A 16,325-nucleotide genomic window follows, 5' to 3' on the forward strand; every position below is an offset into this window, starting at 1 on the left:
TTCCCGTGGCTTCTCTCTCGCTTTTTGGAATTTTGTCGGACCACCCTCTGAGGCTATCCGCTCGACGCGCGGGGGTGCATTCTGGCGTGAACCTTCCATTCGTGCCTTCGCCAGTTCCCTTTCCAAACACGCAATGCGCTCCAGGAGTGCCTGGTCCTCGGACTGTTTTGGAGTTACGGCTGGATCCCGATTCCCTGGAGGTTGCTTCGGGTATGCACCACTCGAAGGATCACGTCGCAAGGCTTCGCCGATTCCGCGTTGTAACTCCTCCAACGAATAACCACCTACTGCCCCTCCGTTTGCGTCATCCAACTCCGTCGACAAGTTTCGGCGCGCATCTAACGCTTTTGTCCTACCCTGTTTCTCGTCGGTAACCTTTTTCCCATTAGCTCTGTTCAAAACCTCCCGAATGGAGCCACACAATTCCCGTCGCATTTTCTCCGAGCGAGCATCGGGTGCTTGGCTTCTAGCCGCTCGCATAGCGTAGTGGATCAACCGGGACATGACCCGATCATCCACGCCGCGACCCAATTTCTTCTCCAAATCATAGACCTTACCCGCGATATAGTCAAACTCCTGGTCGATGGTGTATGGCGACGGATAGTTCCGCTTTTCACGGATATCGTCGTGAAAGAGATTCCGCAAAAGGCGATATTTAGCTTCTGGCTCAGTAGCCATATCATTTTTCTTACCGCGAATTAACAGTTCATAATCAACCTCTTCGTTCGTGAGGTGATCAGCGTGTGGAAATCTCATGACAGTATCCATTAAATCAGTAAAACAATAAATGATGTCAAACAAAATTTATATGATAATAGAATTTACCAAGATATTTTACTATTCAAATAGTACAAAAGATAATATTAAAATAATATGGTACCAAATAATTATGCAAATATAGCACTCACACTTCCCAATAATCAATATTTATTTTGTATAGAATATGTTTAATTTAGAAAATAATTCTTGAAGAAATGGGACGAATACACCATAAGAGTTTATATAACTACCCAAGACAGCGCAAATAAATATTTCAAATGAAAAAAATTATGTGAACCTAAACTATTTCCCAGAGAAATCCTAATAAATACTAAAAAAAAACAACTAAGTTTTCCCAAAACGTGGCCCCACGTTGGGCGCCAAAATGTAGCGGGCTGGAAAGCCACACTCTCAAATCCGCGGTTCCGCTCCCCGTATCTTCAAGCAAGTGGCTTAAGCGCCACCTCAAAGAGGACCACTTGCCTGTCTTGGCTTGCCCGGCCAGAAACTCCGCCTCAGGGCGGGTCAGGGTAATAAACTGGGGGAAACGAAAAAGCAGAGGCACTACACTAAGGTACTCAGTCTCAACTTTTGATCCTAAACTCAACGTGAAATTACCGCAGAAATTCGCGAAAATAATCCTAAAGCCTCAAACACCGAACTCGTGATTCTCCTCACTGGACCAATTCTGAGCAATCAGATTGCTGCCCAGTTTAGCGTAACCAGAGTGCGGGGACTGTTTTCCCAGGCAGTCCACCTGGAGTACCAAAACAAACAAACTAGAACGAACGCGAGACGTGAGACACCTTAGAATACCTAAATCATCAAAAACATCACTTCAACAACAGGGAAACGCACTATATTACTTTTACAATTATATTTACAAGCATGCTTCGTTTTACTACTAACTAAATTTTGGCCATCTATACCTAGCTCACTAACCTATAGTGTGCGTGGGTGGAGTGTCTAATGGCTACGCCATAAAGCTTCTCTCAAGGTGGGGGTCTTGGCTTAACTGGTTTATATCAACCTGCGCAGGGATTTTTATGGTTCGTACTCACTCGATCGGCGGCTACTACCTCTCCTTTCTACTTATTCAGCATCCGACAGCAATCGGTTCAATCTGCAATCACCGCCCCATCCAGGTACGGTCGTGGTTTCTGCAATGGCGTCGATAACTGCTACAGCACGCGCCGATCAGTCCGATCAGCGAATCAGCATAGGCCGCCTAAGTGTGCGGCGGCTGGCGGAACGGGCCTTGTCCTGGCTGACGGTGGGTCCCAGAAGTGTGCGGTAGGAGGGTGGATGTACTTTGCTGGCGGTGGGTTTTATGGCTTCGCCAAGCGCTTTTAAATAAAACGTAAAAAGCCGTCGAACGGCTGTTCGACGCGGTTAGGTTACACAGTTACCGCCAAACCCAGACAAACTTTACCTTTTGTTTTCACCACACTTGCTGGCAAAGTCTCCACTAAATTTATAGCTACTCCTAACATGCGCTAATCCTATCAAAGAAACAAAATTTAAAACAACTAGCTAATCTAAGACAACCTCACGCTAACACAAACCTCGAACAAAATCGCGAACAACACAAAAACACACACTCTGGCTTCTTTCGCAGTTCGATTATAAATGATCGAAGCGAGATTGGTTTGCCCCTCAGATCAAACGAGACATTTGGTTTGAAACCGGAAATTTTACAACGAACTTCCACGGCAAATTCAAACCCGAGTTTATATCTCCCTTTCCCATTAGATTCATGCATCTAACCATTTCATTTCTCGAGTTTAATGACCTGCGCTGGCTGGGATTTTACCAATAAGAACAAGCAAGTAAGTCGCAGATTCGTGCTTGAGATTTTGGGTTGCGTCACCGCGAATGAGAGGCTAAAGGAAGAGCAAATATTCAAACGGCTAACTCGTACGCAAGGTGTAATTGCGCCTGGTTAGCCAACTAACCATGATCTTTATAGTAGATCAGCTATAAATTCGAAAATTGACAAAGAATAATTATGCAAATTTAATTCACCAACATGATTGCTACAAATCTGATGATAAATTTGGTAGTGTAGTCTCCGCCAATCGGAGAAATCGTTTTTATTTACGAGGTCACACTCGCCGTTGAATAAGGTTTCTTCTATTTCTGTAACAGGTTGATTACCGGGTAACGTTCAACCGTCGAACCGTAATTCGAAGTGTTTTGGCTCATTATACCATTTAATTTCTCCGACATATTCTATAGTAGCCTCATCTGCCGTATTATTTTCAGACTATACCCAACGCCATTGATCTTTGGCAGTGGTATCCAATATTTTGCCGACTCGGACGTTAATGTATGATGGATATTTTCTTTTCGTATTTGTTATCCATGCTAGCACTGTTTTCGAATCTGTCCATAATGTTGCAGATTTTATTTCCAGACGTATCTCCTTTTGAACGACGTCTAATAGCCTTGTCCCCATGACTGCCTCATGGAGTTCCAGACGTGGAATAGATAGTGGTTCAATTGACACAACTCTTGTTTTAGCTGTTATTAACTGCGTATTGATTCCAAAGCTTGTTTCAGTTCTAGCATATACACAAGCTGCAAGTGCCTTTTCAGAGGTGTCAACGAAAACATGTAACTTTATCGGAGCGTGCTCTGTTAGAATGCATCTCGGGATCGATAAGCCTTCCGCTTGTTTGAGTTTACGTAAGAAGTTCAGCCATTGATCATACAGCTCATCAGGAACAAGTATATCCCATTGTTTGGAATATTTGTGTAGTTCCTGCATTAGTATCTTACCATGCACAACTAAATGAGAAATTAGACCCAGTGGATCGTAAATACTCATAAGCAAGGATAATACTTGTTTCTTCGTAGGTATTTCGTCAATATTGAAGATTCCTGCTCCTTTATCATTATGATTAAATCGGTAACTTAGCATGTCTCTACTGGTGTTCCAATACACACCTTTTACCTTCTCAATTTGAGATTTCTTATCCTCGAACGGTTTTATATCAGCGCATAACCGTCTTGTTACAGGTATACTTCTCAGCAATTCAGTATTATTCGAAGAGAAGTTTCTAATATGGAAGCCTCCTTCCTGATGAATTTCGGTTACCTTTTGTACAAGCTCCTTTGCCTTTTTTGGATCCCAAAAACTATCAACGTAATCGTCGACGTAATGTTGTTTTATTATTGCATTTACGGCTTCAGGAAACTGTTCCAAGTATCTCTCTGCGTTATGGTTTTTTACAGCTTGCGCGCAGTACGGTGAACAAGTCGAGCCAAAAAGTCATGACTTGCATGACGTAAATATCCGGTTTTTTACTACTGTTGCAGTCGCGCCATAAGAAACGTTGCGCATTTGTCTTCACGGCGTATTTTCACTTGATGGAACATCTCCACATACAGGTATTTTTCCTTCTCAAATTCATAGAAGAGTCCCAAATAATGAAGTCAGTTGATCTGGACCGGGCAGCAACATTGAGTTCAAAAATACTCCATTTACTTTTGCAGCTGCGTCGAAAACTTATCTTGGCTTCGGTGGCAACTTGTTTTGTTGAAAACGATGAAGTGCGGAAGATAATTTAAAGTTGGAAGTTTCATAGCAATTCCTGTTGATTGAGCTTACGAATATATCTTCTTCTTCTTAGATTTTTACCCACGGAAGAACTGTTTAAGAGGCTGACCAAAATACTGTTCTAATAACGTTCAATCGTATTTCGGCCTCAATAGCGTTTACTGTCTTCAAAGCGTGTTGTTGCAATTCCGATGGGTCGAGTTTATCTATAGAATACTTTAGTTTTATAATCATCGAAGGTATTGGCTTAACTTCATACAGTTCAACCTTTCAACGTGTAATCACTAGCACTTTTTATATTTGTGGATATCTTCTTATAATTTCACTGCCTTTAATTCACAGGCAGACTTCGGTTACTTCTGACAATTTTACTTCAAATTCTCCGCAGATGAGAAGCTTTTTGTTGTCGCTTTCAATTCTTCTTAATGTACTACGGCGATAGAATCATTTTTTTCGCTCAATAATTTTTTCTATAACTTCTATGTTGAAGATTTTAATTTTTATTGATGTCTCATCGTTTCTCCAATTTAAAAACGAAACGCTTGCAAAGTTTGTTGACAGCTTGATGAATTTTTGATGTATTAGGGTTTGTTCTTTATTTTCCTTCAAAACATCCAAATTTGCAACCTTTACGGAAGGTTGCATAAGTATTCCTTTAGCATTCAAATTAGCAACCGTTGACCTTTAACGGTTCCACCAATTTATTCCATTCACTTCGTTCTTTTGCCGAAGATTTCAAATTTATACGTCTTCGATTCAAAAAAGTTAACTCTTGAACCTTTTTCCAACGAGTTTTAACAAGTTTGAGAATCCTCGATTTATTATGCCATGTAAGTTTTTTAATAACCTTCTTCGTAGTTTCATCGACTGAACTTGCATTGCATTGTATCCAGCGCCTTTCTTCGATGTTTTCCTGAATTCCATCAACTTTAACATTTATTAGCGATATGACGTTCTTGCTAACATCTTCATCCTGCGTTGAACATGTTTTAAATTTAGTGGATTCTAGCATCATTTTTTTCCTTGTTGATATTCTATTGCAGCTGAATATTCCAATATGTTCATCCTTTTGGCCAATTCGTCGTATCGTGTTCCAAAGCATGTCTGGAAACTTTCCAAATTGTTTCACCTTGTCGTTAGGTGATTCTGCAATTTCCGACGAATATTTTGGGCTTGAGATACATCCTAGCATTTCAATATTATTCGATAGGAATTTGCTTTTACTATTGAACCCATTTTCATAGAGGCTCTTGACAGCCGCGCTCAAAAGATGATTCTCGAGTTTTATATCCGCATTATGATGTTTAACTATTGCATTCTCTGCGTAGGAAAATTCCTCAGGACATTTAAAACCATTGCAGCTCCAAAATTTCATTGCTGCATCAAAGAATACATTGTCCTTCATGACAATTGTAAAATTTCGACGAAAATTCAATATCAAATGATCTTTTATCAATTCCACTGATCGTTGCTTCCGAGTAACGTAGTTATTCAAAACATCATTTCTGGCCACACACTGCTTTATAGTGTCTAAGTTGTTTTCAGCGTAGTTGTAGCTTACTATCGGTTTGTTGCGCCTAATTTTCCATGGTGATCCTGGAGCATATCTTCCGTTTTTGGAATTGATGGCATCTGCAGGTGATACTCTCGGTTTTATAATGTTACCAGGTCTTCGTTTTAAAACCGAAGGACATCTCAACAATTTATTATTATTCGATGAGAGTTTTATGCCCTTATGTTCATTTACTTGATGAATTTTAGGGTCTTTCTTTTTACTTTTGAGCTTCCCTTTTTGAGAGCTTATCTCTGATTTTTGGCAATCTTGATAGCCTTGTTTTACTGGACATACTTTAGTGGCATTAGCTCGTGCAGGTTTCTTTTCCACAATCTTTGGGGAATTAACAAGAACCTTTCGCGGTTCTATTGATTCTTCAGAAATGTTTATTCTTTTAACTGCTTTGAATATTTCTTCATTTCCTTTTAAAGGCTTCGGATTAGATTCGTGGTGATCAACTCTTTGGCGATTCCCGAAAATTACAACAGATGTTGTATCCTTGTCTTTGAGTGACTGTTCATCTTGTGCGTTTTTCCTGGCACACATAGGAATTCCTGGCGGTTGTCTTGATCTCCGCCTCATTGCATGCGCTTCAACATGTGGTTTCAGCCAGTCGTTTAATTCATCTAAGTCTTTGACTTGAGACTTTTCCTTAGTCCAACAGATTTGTATGCCGAAAGAAAACTTTCCAATAATATCCTCCATCAGCTGAGGATTATTTAATAGGCGAATTTCATTCATGGCCTTTATACTAGACACAAATTTGTCTAGTGCATTGGAGCAACCCGTTAGATTCGAAGTCTTACGGATGTCATTGAGCAGGTTTTTATATTCCAACTCATCCTCGTACCGGGTGAGTTGATCCAAACATTCTGGATCTGCTAGCCTGTTCTCTGCTGGAACATGATTTGCTTCTTCACTAAAGCGAATCTGTGATGATTCAGTCTTCGTTTGATAAACTGAATACATCTTTCTTGCCATAGTTTCTCCATGGTCTTTAAATCTTTGCGATATCGTATCGCTAGTCTTTAAACATTGCATTATTGCAAGACTCATTTCGATGTTTGTGCATTTAACACAAATCCATCGCTCCTCAGGTAATGGTAGCCTTCTAAGGTGTCCACAGTTTAAATGAAATCTGCGATCGCACTCATCACATGCGACCATGTTTTCCTTAGAATCTTTCTCCTTGCACAAGCGGCAACTACCGTTAGGATTGTTAACAAAATAACTCATCGTTGAGTAATGAGGGCGGTAGCGGCTTTCTGATGATTGTTTCTGTGGCTTCGTAGGGTTGATCAGATGACTTCCAAGGTTGATCGCCGTAGAAAGAATCGTCGCAAGGTTGAAAGAAAGGACCGATACCAACTAGCTCCTCTCTGGAGCCACCAAATGTCGACTTCAGGAGTTAAGAATAGTGAACGTCTTTCTATTAAAAGGGTTAGATTCCTCGGGTTATCTTAACCGGTGTGCAAAGGTCCTTTTCGCATTCGAAAGGCTTGAACACACAAGGGACAACCTCTGAAATCTAGCGTTCGGATTTAGAAAGATCTGTGCGAGTTCGTATTTGCTAGTGGTATGATTTTATTTGGTAGCAAATCGGGTATATATACAAAATTTACAAATTCGAATCTTATGAACTATGCCTACGTATGGAAGAGAAAATGAGAGAGAAGATTCTCCGAATCTTCGTAAGGGAACAAATAAGAACGCGACAGAATTTTCATTCGCCTAGTCAGGTCAAATTTGCCTTCCCCTAATCCGGTACCTGAACGGGAAAAAGGTTCCGAACGTTATCGGCTTTCTTTACACGCGCCTACGACAACATTCATTCAGATAGTTACAATGTTTTACAAAGCGCCGGATTTGCATTCCCTATTTCCCTACATAAGATGATAATGCGTACGCAGACGCGCCGGCTGATAATAGGACTTATCGCCCTTTTCTTGAGCATTACTCGTCCATAATTCGCATAGTCATTGACGCTGGCTAAACCTAACAGACTAAGAAAACAGAACAGAAAATAGACCGCTTACGATTAGTGGCCTCGCACGGATCTAGAAATTCTATACCTGCTTCTAATCTAGCACCCGCACGAAGGGTCGGTCGGGGATTATTTATGTAGCAATCTCCTCTATGACGGGAACCTATTTGCGATTATTAAATCTATTCTAATTCCTTTTATAAGAACAATATTAAATGAGTTGCTGAATGACTATATTGTCAAGTTCTAAATAATGCGTTTGCTACACAATCTCATACATATTTTGTAGTTCCCCATTTAACACATGCAGTAACGCTGGCGCTGATGTCGAAATACATGACGCAGCGCGAACAAGACAGCAGATGGTGCTAGTGTTATTAAAGTAAAGTACTGGAATCATCCAAACGATGATTTTATTGAAAATTTGTTCGACGGGTTATGTCTGTTAGTCTGTGGTAGAAGTATGCTTCATTGAACATAAAATAATAAATAAGAATTAAGTATTATTCGCCTATATATTGCAATTTTAATTTGTTTTATTTTCATTGACCTGCAGAAGTTGTTAAAAATAATCATTCTGGCATCAACGGTATGGAACGTTCGAAAAAATTTCGACGGGGATGACGGCCGTTACGAAAAGAAAAATAAGAAGCCAGCTGTCGCGTTTTGTCTTAGTGTATGAGATTGCATGACAGCGCCCCAGACGACGTTTTCGCGCGATGACTGTTATTCGATTGAAAATTTGAAATGAACGTTTTTTGTGGCGATGGACCTAGGTTCCAGTGTTGCGTCTGTTAGTCTGTGGTTTAACGTTTATTTTTTTTTCGGAATATGTCCAGTAGGTGTCGCACAAGTTGATCGTAACCGCATTTTTTTCAAAATTTTGTTTGGAGTGGTACGTCTGTTTGTCTGTGATAACACTTCGAACAAATTTTCCATAAAACCATCGTTTGGATGAAACCAGTACTTTACAATAGTAAAGGCCTAAACACAATAGATACGTTGCGGCTGCCTTTGCGGCAATTTGACAGTTAGCCCATACATTTTCTGTCAAATTAACGTCAACGCAACGCGAACGCACAGACTAACAGACATAACACTTCGAACAAGTTTTCAATAAAATCATCGTTCGGATGATTCCAGTACTTTACGTTAGTAACACTAGCACCATCTGCTGTCGTGTTCACGCTGCGTCATGTATTTCGACATCAGCGCCAGCGTTTCTGCATGTGTCAAATGGGGAACTACAACATATGTATGAGACTGCATGACAGCGCCCCAGACGGCGTTATCGCGTAATGACTGTTATTCGATTGCAAATTTGAAATGATCGTTTTTTGTGGCGATGGAGCTAGGTTCCAGTGTTACGTCTGTTAGTCTGTGGCGAACGTATCCATTGTGTTTGGGCCTTAACACTAGCACCATCTGCTGCTATGTTCGCACTGCATCTTGTATTTCGACATAGCGCTAGCGTACGTGCATGTGTCAAATCGGGAACTACAAAATATGTATGAGATTGCATGACAGGGCCCCAGACGGAGTTATCGCGCGATGACTGTTATTCGATTGGAAATTTGAAATGATCGATGGAGCGAGGTTCCAGTGTTACGTCTGTTAGTCTGTGGTGATACTTATTGAGTCGATTTTTCCCGTTTTTTTAAGATAGCTCCAGATCTCGACGGTCACTCGTGGCCGTTTTTGAGTAATGGATAAATCGAAATGTATCGAGAGCAAAAAAGCTTTGAACATCATTATTTTTAATTTTTTGTAGTTTAGAGAATCAAAGCACATGAATGATCAGAAGACCTTTACCTCTACTTAGACGTGTTTCTTGGACATCAACAAACATTCACATAAAAAAGTTCACATATCATCGCTCCAGATTTTAATGTAGAAGAGTACTAAGCGTGAAGGGCCCTTCGGTAGGGATACCATCCGTCCTGATTTAGCAGGACATGTCCTGATTTTGAGACCCATATGGAGCGTCCTGATTTATTTTTCATATTTTTGGTTGGCCAAAAGACCACGGGGGAGTACGGGGGGTGTAAAAAGAGATCAAGATATAACCACGTGGTTTAGGAACGGCCCCTTTTTTGAAAGATTTCTTCCTGAGTGTTACGTATGTCTTATGTATGTGGTACTACTATATTGAGTCAACGGAGTTGTATGAGAAAATCAAGTTTTTTGATAAAAATAGATTGCATATAGTAAAAGTGACTACTAGAAAGTTAGAATAATATTAAAACAAGATAACTAATAGCAGTTTTTCCGGTCAATATGCAAAATGCTTGTTGAAATTACGATTTTACTACCACTACCACTACAGTACCATCTCCTAGAATTTAACATTGTTTCGGGTGCCCCATTAACACCAAAATCGGGATTTTTTTTTTCTAAAATTACATTATGGTTGAAAATTTCTCCTACGTCGAGCCAAATATTAAAGGTCATGTTTACTTCGTATGGAATTGATAGAATAACCTCCCAGGAATAACCCATGTAATATCAGAAAAATAAACCCTATTTGTACATGAGGTGCCATCATTAAACATCCCTTATGTTACTCATGTTACGATACAAAGTTGACAGTGTTGTCTAATATTTGTGGCTGATTCAAGTGATTTGAAATACTGGAGTTGACACTCACACCAACGTTGCGATATGACAGAATCCCACAGAAAATGAACCAAATAAACAATTTACGCTTTGTTGATGCATGAAAAATACGTAACTACTAAGAAAACAAAAGCTGTCAGTGGAGCACTTGCAAAAAATTCGTATTTTGTCGGTTGATTCGTGATTATTCAGTCAAAACGTGATTGTAATGAAACAAGCAATAATTCCAAGTTTCGCACACATAACTAATGGGTACACTGAGTATTATTTTTGTAATGTGATCATTCAAACGCGCAGTAGCGTAGTACATCTCGGTTGCTAACCTTACGTATTGCGGAAAGTTCGAAACAGCAGAGTGCTTCAGTAAAAATATGATAAGGCATTTGTCGAATCCTCGACTGTTGATTGTGATATTACTAAATATAGTTACTTTGATTCTTCATTCAGGAACTCGTCAATTTGTACAGGTATGTTTTGACGTTATATAGAACAACATTGTAATTAATCACCTGATATAGTAAAACTTACCATACGAGCCACCACACAGTCAGCGCGTATATTGTTGCATTTCATTCGTTGTTATTTTGTTCCACAAAACTTATTATCTCGTGCATAGGCAGCAAATGTTGCGCAATTGCATACGGTTTGCCTACGTGCTGTTCGCGGATCAACGAGATCTTTCGTGGTATGTATTTGAGTGCATTCACGGTAGGGAGAATTTTTTTAAAAATATTACAATGTGATAAACAATTTCACTTAACCCAATCCCAAGAATGTTTCGAAAAACTGAAACAATCTGGTTAAATTGGTCGAGTCATTTAACGTCGATTTTAGTTATTCATAGCAATTATTTTTTGAACTAGAGTGAACGTTCTGAAGAAACAAATGGCAAATTATGTAAATTGTCCATATAGCTTACATATCTTTATAAATATTAATATAAGGTTATCTCTTTATCCTGTTTCAGAATCCAAAAGTATGCATGGTGTCAAGCGCGTCATAGCATTCTGTATATTGACTGCAATTTTACCAGCATCGTTAATAATACTACCTCTGTATCTTCGGCATACTGTGTTTGCTGATGTAGTGTATCCTATAGCTGAATCTGACATAATTGAAATCCGAGATGGAATATCATCAGTATTTTGCCAACGACACACGTTGCAGATGAATACCAGTTTTAATGCATTTCAATTGAAACAAAAACCAGAGATATCTCAGAATCGAAAGCACATACGTTTGAAGAAATCAATGTCTCTGCCAGACGATACGTTAGAGTATTGGGGTTTTTATCTACTCAAGGGAGCAACAGTTGCTTTAAAAGTCTGTTCACGATATGATGGATCACGAATCTTAGTAGTTAAAGGTGAAAGAAATCTTAGAACTTGCGGTCTGCTAGAACATAATAAAAACAAAATCGGTGCTCATCTGAATAACGAGCATGGGCAAGTGTTGGTAACCTTTGAATCTGCAGCAGAGATTGTTGATTCTTCTGGACTCAACAATGATAACAAGTCCGAACGTTATCTACCGCCCGACGTTGGAAATCATGGTAAGTTCACTATTATGGAATAATTCCTTCCATAGAAAGGCCAATCCGAAACAAGCGCCATTTTTTTAAGTTGAGTTTTCAATACCAGTGTATGTACAAATTAATAATCTTTCTCATAAAAAACAAACAGAGTCATTTAAACAGTTTTTAATGATATCATAACAACTTTCAATGACAATGATGGTTAACTTCCAATGCCATTTATTTGAAATAATGTTTTGGCACTTGGGTCGGTTTAGCTGCACAACAACCAACTGAAAAATCTAACCTAGCAAATTGCCTACGATCTACGAGCTACGATCTAGTTTAATAAGCCAATAGTCGTTCGATCGAATCCCAGCTCGGGAGAGACGGTTAATATCAGGTTGTTTGTGAGCTACATGTACTTATTTGTTTGCAGGCGGTGAAGACTTAACCGACGAAGATATGACAGCTGCTGACACAGTAGATCGCAAAAGACTAAAAACACACTCTACAAAGCATCCTCACAACACGAAACACACACCGGCATCGAAAGGCGCAATAGCAAGCTTTCAACATAAAATGAAAAGCAAGGAGAAACCAGATAGTTCAGAAGAGGATAAATCTTTTCTGAAGCCAAGTCATCCACCTATTGACGGCAGTTCATCGAATGCACCAAATTCCATTCATGCTTCCAAAGAATTTGAGGCTAGTCGTAGACATAATGAAAACTATAAACATGAAACAAAAATTACAAGCACGACAACTATGAAAATAGACGAAAAAGAGGCTGAAGAAATTAATCGTCGTAAGCGACATCGCGGTAGACATGGTCACGGTGATAAGATAAATAAAAACACCATACACGCTGAAAGTACACCAATTGCTGAAAGTACCTCGATAAAGTTGAGTGGCACGAGAAGAAAACGTGACACCGTTTATGACCGACGAATTAATCATGGCGGTAACGCCTTTAATTTCTCCAACAATACATCAGACTCAGTGTCAAGCTTTGAGAACAGTTTGCTCACTTGCTACGATGGTGACATTTTGTTGGCACAAAGTTTTCCGCCAAGTCATCTATGTAAAGATGTGCAGTATCTTGAAAACGGAGTTCATATGGTAACAAAGCATGAGATCGCATCGGACGGATACTATTACTATATATTCTATAGTGACAATGATTATGTTCAAAACGACATCCATGCAGTTTTTGATATCTATAAACCAACATTTCAGTACTCAAACATTTCGGAATCAAAAGGCTGCGTAAATAGTACCAATTGCTCATTTCCTATTTCTTTCTGGACAGATGAGCGAGTTATAGTTGAGGTACCCACCCGAGATGGTATTGAGCATGAGGAAGACGACATTACGTTTCTGATATCGACCTGCCAACCCCGTATGGCTATCTATGTGATATTTCCGATTTCTGTCCTGTTTCTTGTATTGACTTGTGCTTTCCTGTAGCTGCTGAAGCAGGTGATATGGATATATGACATCAATATCGATTATATTTATTATAGTTATAATTATTATAGTGTCAACTCATTCGAACGACAAGATCACTGGTGAAGAGCAACCTTGCCAGTATAATAGTTTTAGTACCTGCTGATATATATATATCACTCATACAATTCTGAATTTGTCAAGAGGTAACTGTGTGGACGATACAAACATGCATATTTTATTACATTGATTATGGAAACATTACAGTAGATATGGCGGCGGAATTGTGCCTTTTACCAAAAAATTGTTAGTTTTAGGACGAGGTATTACAGCATAGGTAGGTTGAAATAGAAACATACAGTCGCGATTACCAAATATGTAAGACAACAGCTGATAAACCATTGGAAAGAGCTCATTGAAATTAAAAGTTATTGCTTAATTTTCCTGTGTAAACATTGGAGGGGAGTAACACAAATTTTTTTTATTCTATTACGTGACCTTTTCAAACAATTTTTTACCAGCCATTTACTTATGAGGCTTTTAATTGTACCTAAACTATAATAATAAAATAGTAGTTACTAAACTCATATACAGTAAATGTAGTTCTGATATTCATGTAACTTTCGTTGATATCTTTGCACATCTAAGTTATGACTAAAGGAACAAATATTACACAACGAAAGAAAATCGCTATCTACAAGTTGAGCAATACTCTTTTCAACCGAGTGTCTATTGCAGTGCAGCGATCCAACAAGACGAATAAAAAATGTTTAAATTAAAACAAACGTTCTAATGGTTGTACAAAAATCTCAGTTATAAAGTCAAAAAAATATAATCGCATTTCCAGAGAAATGGATCTGAAGTCTCCGTATTGAAGTTACTAAACAATAGTAAATGTATGTTAATAATTTTATTTTCTGCGATACTTGCGAAATTATCACTTGAAAATTAATCTGAAACACAATCAGCAAGAAAAATAATTCCTAATTCATCCTTTTCTTGTTGTCTGAAATGCATGATTTATTTTTTAGAAATACCTTACCTCCACAACTCAAGACGTGTAAACCAGTCTTTTTCTTTAACGGTAGTTACGTACCATGCGAAAACAAATATTTCAGAAAATAGCATGTAAAAAGATATTCGAGGGTACACTCAAACAAAGATAAACTAATTGCTTTGAAAATTAATATGAAAGAATTTCTCAAACGTAAGGGTCATGAAACTATCAGTAACAACATTGTTACAATTTTATTTTCGATTTTATGGTTATATATGATGAAACGTTACCAAATCAAACAAGTTCAACAATAATTTAATATGCTCTGTTAAACGAGTTTAATGATGTTTTATATGCCGCTCTCAAAACCTCCTTCGAAAATAGTTGGCCGGTAATTAGGCCAATAATAGGTTCGACGAATAAAAACGGTGAGATATCAGGCATTATTAACATCGTATTAGAATCTAAGACCAATTCCATTTAATTCGCCGTAATAACAGTCAATTGCGTGAAGAATAGGTGTATAGTGTGCAATATTATTTTAAATATCCTAAAATTTGAATTTGATCGTACATAATCCATACATAAATAAAAACATAAATTGCATGTAATTCTATAAATATATTTCGTTACGATTTGCTCAGGAGTTATGCCTATTTACAGATTAAAAAAATACTAGTCCATTATTGTTACCTGCTGGTAGAACTATTGCATATCAACTATTTAAATATTACATGAACAATTAGACATATAACTGATGCATACGAATTTGCTCCAAACAATTCATTGACATGAAATAACATCAACTTTTACGTGTGAAATGAACTCTTTGTTACAAATAATTCTCAACGGGGGCAAATGCCCCGGCTACCCCCCTTCCCCCCTGGTTCTAGGCCGGGCATGCAACCACCTCTCGAAGGTATAACAGTGAAGACCCTTATTTTGCTCTTCACCTTCCAGCAGAGCGTGAAGTCATTTCATAAGAAAAGAGGTCCCACGAAAATATCTGCTCCCTCCCTACCGCTCAAATTCGGCCCTGTCTATCTGTACTTTTTTAAAGAGCTGAATTTTTTTTATTATTTTTTCGCTAAATACATACATAATTCTTGCTCCTTATGACCAGCAAGGGAATGAGAGGTCAAAAATCGATGCCTAGCTTGTTTCGATTTATACAAGAAAAACTGAACAAAAGTTATAATTGCCAAAACAATAATTCATAGCAACTTACAGGACGTAAACATTCTAGCTAGTTTTGAAAACGTGCTGCTCGAGTGGAGATATCATCTGAACCTACGAGTATCTTATAACATGGATGTAGATGATTGAAACAGTGATTGCATATTTAGACATTTTCTGCAAGAGGCTCTAATTAACATGAATTAGTACCTAAGGAGCATTTTACTTAAGGTATATTTTACGAACAGGTGGTACGAAAAACGAATAAAACAAGACTTGTAATAGAAAAAATATGAAGTGTTTTTATATGTGTGTATATAATTTATCTCCCACGGGTAGTGCTTAGTACAGGGATACCCCCCCCCCAACCCCTGAGCGCGTTATGTATTATATGAATGATCCCTTACCCAAAAGTACCTTCCCGCACAGAAGGACTGCTTTGTGTCAAAAATACGCATATTTGGGTATTTTTATTTTTCTGTGTAGGTCTGATACCGATACTATCGAATATCGATACTCCTTTAACTGATGCTCCGATACCTGGTATCGAAGTTCGTTAAAGAACCGCGATACCATAGTATCGATACTTTTATTATTATTTATTATCCCTATCAACTAGTATTACCCGTGTGTACCAATCGCCTATGTTACGTGTGTCTTTAGTAGGGATGGGAAATATCGACTAAAATGGCTATCGATAATTATCGATAAATT

The 16,325-nt window shown here is 38.4% G+C and overlaps 1 protein-coding gene and 1 long non-coding RNA gene across 5 annotated transcripts in view; one reads left to right on the plus strand and one right to left on the minus strand.

The window, feature by feature from the left end:
• LOC129727506 (uncharacterized) overlaps positions 1-15,885 on the plus strand; it is a 39,087-nt gene extending 23,202 nt beyond the window's left edge. The window contains exons 2-4 of one of the 4 annotated variants that reach the window (XM_055685389.1): positions 11,444-12,028; positions 12,429-13,471; positions 13,531-15,885. In XM_055685389.1, coding sequence (XP_055541364.1) covers positions 11,444-12,028; positions 12,429-13,459 — 1,616 coding nt within the window. In that variant the 3' untranslated portion in view covers positions 13,460-13,471; positions 13,531-15,885. Of the gene's footprint in view, positions 1-10,525; positions 10,944-11,034; positions 11,162-11,443; positions 12,029-12,428 lie in introns of those variants that run through there. The other 3 variants (XM_055685391.1, XM_055685392.1, XM_055685390.1) reach the window with 3 other exon arrangements.
• On the minus strand, positions 1,683-2,375 carry LOC129727507 (uncharacterized). The gene is made up of 3 exons (XR_008728546.1): positions 2,325-2,375; positions 2,192-2,261; positions 1,683-2,138 (listed from the first exon to the last, which is right to left on the minus strand). It is a non-coding gene; the product is annotated as an uncharacterized LOC129727507 (long non-coding RNA).
• Positions 15,886-16,325: the final 440 nt, after the last annotated feature.

Source organism: Wyeomyia smithii, chromosome 3, assembly GCF_029784165.1.
Source record: "Wyeomyia smithii strain HCP4-BCI-WySm-NY-G18 chromosome 3, ASM2978416v1, whole genome shotgun sequence".
Lineage (NCBI taxonomy): Eukaryota > Metazoa > Arthropoda > Insecta > Diptera > Culicidae > Wyeomyia > Wyeomyia smithii.